This window comes from Aulonocara stuartgranti, assembly GCF_965226115.1.
Source record: "Aulonocara stuartgranti genome assembly, chromosome: 7".
Classification (NCBI taxonomy): Eukaryota; Metazoa; Chordata; class Actinopteri; order Cichliformes; family Cichlidae; genus Aulonocara; species Aulonocara stuartgranti.
Genome location: NC_138945.1, coordinates 30,117,463 through 30,123,462, shown reverse-complemented (window position 1 = coordinate 30,123,462; position 6,000 = coordinate 30,117,463). Strand labels below are relative to the sequence as shown.

General features: G+C 42.5%; 1 protein-coding gene across 1 annotated transcript in view; it reads left to right on the top strand.

Moving 5' to 3' along the window:
* The first annotated feature begins 1,218 nt into the window (after window positions 1-1,218).
* grin3a (glutamate receptor, ionotropic, N-methyl-D-aspartate 3A) overlaps window positions 1,219-6,000 on the top strand; it is a 52,194-nt gene continuing 47,412 nt past the window's right edge. The window contains exon 1 of the mRNA XM_082538814.1: window positions 1,219-2,708. Within this exon, the coding sequence (XP_082394940.1) occupies window positions 1,953-2,708 (756 nt within the window). The 5' untranslated portion in view covers window positions 1,219-1,952. The remainder of the gene's footprint in view (window positions 2,709-6,000) is intronic.

The following is a 6,000-nucleotide window of genomic DNA, read 5'->3' as shown; positions in this document are numbered from 1 at the left end:
TGTGGGCCTCTGGAGACTAAGCAAAGTGTGTTGTTGTTTGCATATGACCAGGCCAACCCTGATCACTAGTGGACCACACAATAGTCTTTTGATGTGTGGCAGTTATTTAATACTTTGGAAATATTCCTTCCAAACAGAATGATCATACTGTCTCAAAAAATGAGGCATTTCCTCGAGTCAGGTGAGGATACCAGGCTACAATATGAAAGTGCTGAAAACATATTTTCAGTATTTATATACAAGTGGGAATTTCCACCACTAAGCCAAATTTAAATGGCATGTGGAGGTAATCTTCAATATTTATGTGATTGACCTATTTTTTCATCAAGACCTGGAATAAGAATGAACACTGTGAAGCCCTTTTGAAAAGAGCTATGCAGCATATGGTGGCCTGGTATCCCACTTCAACACGCAGTGCAAGACAGGCTTAATTCTCACCTTGAATATGTCTCTTGATGTAATTTTCTTTCTGTTTTCCCTCCATCTGTTTTTTCATCTTCTTCAATAGCCTTGATTCTTTAAAGACGCAGCAACTGAAGCACCATCTTATATCACCTCACATTCTATTTCCATTTACCTGTTCTTCTCCTCTCTCACTCCTCTGCTCTTCTTCCCCACTTACCATTCTCCTCTCCTCACTTTTCATCTCTTATCCACGGTTCCCTCCTAAGCCTTTTCCCCCCTCACCATAACCTCTGCTTCTCTCTCCTCCTACCTACCATTAGTCACCACCTCCCGCTCCTCTCCTGTCAAAATTTCTCTTCCCCGACTCTCTCCCTGTTTCAGTCCTTTCCTGTAAGGTCAGCCCATATTGGATCGATCAGGGTCATCTATCTTCCACTATCTCAGTGGGCGTGCCTCCTATTTCAAAAGTGATCATTAGCCAATCATTAATCTAGATCAGACCATCAGACCATTAACCAATCGTTAATCTGGATCCTGTTTAAACTCGGTCTGCTGATTGGGTCCCGGGTGACCTCTGACATGTGAGTTACCAAAGAAACACATCCGTTAAACAATGTATGATTGGGTGTCCTCATACATAAAACAGGTAGCTGTCTGGTTTTGTCTCCAGTAAAATCTCACAAATCTTCCCACGTGACACATAATCAATGTGCTGTATTTTTTTTTTTTTTGACATGTCGGGATTATGAATAAATGACACCAGTACCATGCCCATGACCATGTCCGCATTTCTTTCGCACTGACACTGTGAAAAGTGAGGGGTGGCTGGTGGTTGTAAAGTAAACATGGGGTTAAATCTCCTTGGAATGTGCGCAGAAAGACCACGCTCTGGTGCCAGTGGTCTCACCAGCACAGAGGCTGACTCGAGCCAAGCAGCGCGTGCGCTCTGGAAAGCTTCTACTTGGGTGTCTTTTGTTTTTCTGGGTGTTTTTTTAAAAGGGGGGAAACGTTTAAAAAAAAAAACAGCTGCCTTTGCCCCTGCCTTGTGGATGATAATGGGATGATTTTCCTTTGACTCCATTAAGCTATCAGACTTTTCCAGAGGTGGATTCCACTGCTTTGGAATGTGTTTGATGCGCATTAACCTTTTTCGACCTAGGCAGGGCTTGCCTACACACTCTGCTGCATTTTCTTTTCTGCCTGTGGAATATGTGGAAATGTTGCCGTTTGTTTCCACGACATGTTTAGTAATCCGAGGCTTGAATGATGAAAATCTTTTGAGATGAAAAACAGCACTTTTGGGGATCATTTTTTGCTTGTGCGCGGCTCGTGCCTAATCTCGCGCCTCAGCAGCCTGTTGTCTGTGTCCGAGGGAAAACGCACAACTTTACCACCAGCTGGAACCGGTCCTGTTGCGGGGGCTACCGCTGGTCTGTGCGGCACACCGGGGCCACAGGCAGGGGGCCAAGACGCAGACCAACGGAGCGGTCCCAGTGTTCAGCCGCTGTGTGGTTGGACCGGGCATCCGGAGGAGCTGTGGAGCGGGGATGATGAAGTCGGTGGGGATGGTGATGATGAGTGGCCCGGCAGCGCGACCAGGCACCAGGGTCTTGCCACTAATATGTTTAGTGTTGTGCGCTCTCATCTTTCTTCCGATTTGCGCTCACTCGCACCCGCAACCGTGCCAAGTGCTCAAACGAATCGGCCACACGGTTCGGATAGGAGCTCTGCACGTTCAGCCTCGCTTGCTCTCTGCTATGGCTGTCAGCGGCTCTGAGGACTGGGGAAACGAAAGAGAGTTGACAGAAGAGCAGCAGTTGGAGTTGGAAAGACCGTTTAAAACAAGTGCCAGTGCGCCTGGGTATGGAAGCCTTAGGACTAGAGCGTCCGTTAACAGTCAGCGGGGCGCAAACAGGAGTAAAAGCCAGGCACGCCAACGGGAGGAGAACACCTCGGCGGAAAATCGCGTGTTCGCACCCCGAGACTCGGTTCTGCTCGCCGTCGAGGCTCTGAACCGGGCTGGGTTGCTACCCTACAATTTATCCTTGGAGATTGTCATGGCTGTTGGATCCACACTCGGAGAACTGCCCGCGTTCTCCTTTTCCTCTACGGGCAACCCCGAAAACGAGGACCCGCTGTCCTTCGTGGAGAGTGTATGTCACACCGTGGTTGTGCAGGGGGTTTCTGCCATGATCGCCTTTCCACGGAACAGGGACGAGTTCGTCAAGTTGGAATTCGTCTCACTCGCGCTTCAGGTACCTGTAGTCAGCGTTGTGCAGAGGGAGTTCTCGCGCCACAGTAAGGTAAAAAGTTATTTCCTAGCTAAATTTGAACTGTTAACTGTTGATTGCTTCACTTCGGCATACAACTGCAATGTGCTGGTGTGACGTGTTATAGTAATATAACGCAAGAAACTTTACATCGCAGTCTGACAACCTCTTTAAACTGCGTGTACACCATGCACCGAATGCATGTAATTTATTTAACTAATTTAAATACGTGTGGATACAGACTACAGTGCACCGCGAGCCATCAGTGGCCATCATTTAAGCCAGGGACTAGAGCTAGAAACGCCTCCTTCAGTGGCTGATTGTTGATGTCCCTTCAACAAGAGCACAGATCTTCCCGTTCTTGTTCAGCGTTTACCCAGTCAATCAAACTTAAATGGCACAATTTAAGGTGAAATGGCACAAGCTGGCTTTCATAACTCTGAAAAAAAAAGTTTCATTAAACAGTCAAAGACAAAAGGAGCATGGGGAAAAGCCGCTCTGTCCATGGTGCTGAAATCTACTGAATTTAAAGGGTGTTTCAGCAGAAAAAAGAGCAGTGCTTCTCTTCTGCAGAATAAAATGTTTAAAAATGGTTTGATTGACAGTGTGCAGTCAACAACAGTGTGCACCTAGCAGCACATGCCCCGCGGTATAGATACATAAACAAATACTTTGTTGATATTCAGAATCCCACTATGTCTGCACTGTGGTGAAGGAGGTTATGGCAGTATATTGCAGTCAAAACTCTTAGTCATAAGTCAGTGTGATGCTATATTTTGACATCTCATTTGCTGGACAACGGAGGTAAAGGCGGACAACACTCTTTAGTTAAATCACTGTGTTGGCATGTACATTTATGACCTAACACCTTTCCTTTTAACAAAGAAGTAAAAGGTTGCTCTTTAGCCACCCAGCTACTAATATTTAGCAGGCCCATATCTAATAATGAGATTAGTGTCAGAAAACTGTAGCATACAAGAAAAACCCATTCATGCAGAACCGTTTTAAGCTGCATAACACTCCTCTCATCGGACCAGTTCAAAAGGTGAATCCACATAATAAACCATGGAGGAGATTTTGAGTGTATTTCGGTGGTTTTACAGTGAGGCTAAAACTTTGCTTCATTTTTTTTACATTGTACCACTGGAAATACCTTGAGTACAGTTCCTTGTGTATACCATATGGAGTCCAGACTTGGCAGGAAACCATTACATCACTATATAAACTAAAGTTTGCAGTGGTGTTCTGATTTTTTTTCCATATACCAATATACACTCCTTATTATTATTATAAATAATAAGGCACTTTAATCCTTCAGTACAAGTAAACATTTTTTTTGGCACAAACATGGATTCTTTTGTAATTGTAATTCTTTATTTACTCAGACTTACGTATATGAGTCAAAAGTGCTCAATATATGAGCACTGTATATATCTATATAAACACTATAGATTCTTGTCAGGGCTTTTGGAAAATAAAACAATACCCTGAAACCAGTATAAAATGATATGGATTTTTATTCTGATTTATGTCAATTTTTAACAGTTAAGGCAAAAGCAGCAGCAGTTCTTACGTTGGAGATCGTTGAAAAATAAACTCTTGCACAACGCACCAGTGCGAAGCTTGCTGGTGGAGTTTGCAGCTAAAATGAGAGCAAAGGGGAAACTAGTTAGTAATGTAAATACTATATTCATTAGCGTGGAGGGGCATCAGTAATAATTCTGTGGAAAAAACACCTGCTGTGAGTTTGCCCCTTATTTGTTTGTGCTATCGAGCACAAGAAGGAATAGGCACACGCACATTCCCAAAAATGATTTGGTGTAATACACTGTAAACCTCTTTAATTGGGTGATGCTACAAAGAAGAGATATTGCACATCAGTGAGAGAAAGCCAACAATCTGCATGTGTTTCTGTATTTGTAATATTCTACACACAAACATCCAAAGGAGGGACAAAGAATGTGTTTTTTTCATGCACACATCCAAACCCATTAGCTGGACTGAAGGGTTCTGGGATACTTGCCACCTACTAGGGTATAGTAATGTGTGTGTGTGGCTTTGTCAGACAGTTTGTGTCTGTTTATGTGTTGGTGTATATGTGTGCGTAAGAATGTGTGTGTGTTTCTAGGATAATATCTAATTTCCTGCTCTGTGCACAAGGAAGGGTTTCTCTGTAAGGAGTCAGCAGGTGTTTAAAGTCAAAACTGATTCCTAGAAGTGAAATAACAGTAATGGATACAACTGACAAACCAAAAGTTAAGGATGATTGATTGATAGAGGAGTAGATGGGAAGACTGTTGAATGGAAGGATGAACATGTGCAAAAAAACTGACTAGGAAATAGTGTGTGCAGTGCTTGTGTGAGACTTTTAGAGAAATGGCTTAACTCCCTTCTGACTCAATCTAGTTTCACTGGCAAATCCCAACTGCAGGCTGACAGCAATTTCTCTAAAACATTTTTTGAGTGTGAAAAGTGCAAAAACTTTTTGGATGTCTTGAGATGATCTCATTAGTGTTTATTTCCTCACTTTGTTTGACCTTGAGTTTTTATTTTATCCTGGAATGTTTAAAGTCAAAGTTTAAAGACAAGGTTCACAGCTGAACATTTGTGTAATACAATGAATCATCAAAAAAAAAAAAAAACTTTTGATAACGTGATCTGCCCACAGTATGTTATGTAAGTGTCAGAATGATGAAGCTGCATGAGAATATGGAGATTATGGAGCAAAGGATAAAGTGACCTCAGAGTAAAGGAACTGGGCTGGGAGTTGTGGTGAGTGGTTTTGATAGCAGGAAAGGGATGAGAATTTAGCATATAAAAGCCAAAGAACTGAGGAACTCTTGGCAAAAGGAAGCTCTCTGGGAAAGACCAGTCATCTCAGATAGGAGGACTTAGTTTTAAAGTGGAAATATATCCCATGCTGACCCAGAGACTGTGGAAAGATAGCTACATACGCACATATATACAGAAAGACAGAGCATCTTCACATTGCTACTTATTCCAGTTATGTGTCAGCACTAACTGTATGCGAAAAATCAACATTGCTACAGGTATGCGCCAATATCATGATGTATGTGCAATATATACCATATAAACACTTTATTAGGTATACTGCTCCAATGTAATCAGACCTACAGAAAACATGCAATAAATTCTGTCTATACTGAGCAGCCTTTCCACATAGTGTCATGCAAATGGTCATTCAGTTTGAGCAGTCGACTTGCAATCTTTAAAACATCCAGCAATTTAACAGTATATGTGGTATAAAAAAGTATAATAGGCCCATGTTAAGTACTAAGTTTAATATATGTGCAAGAATGCCTTT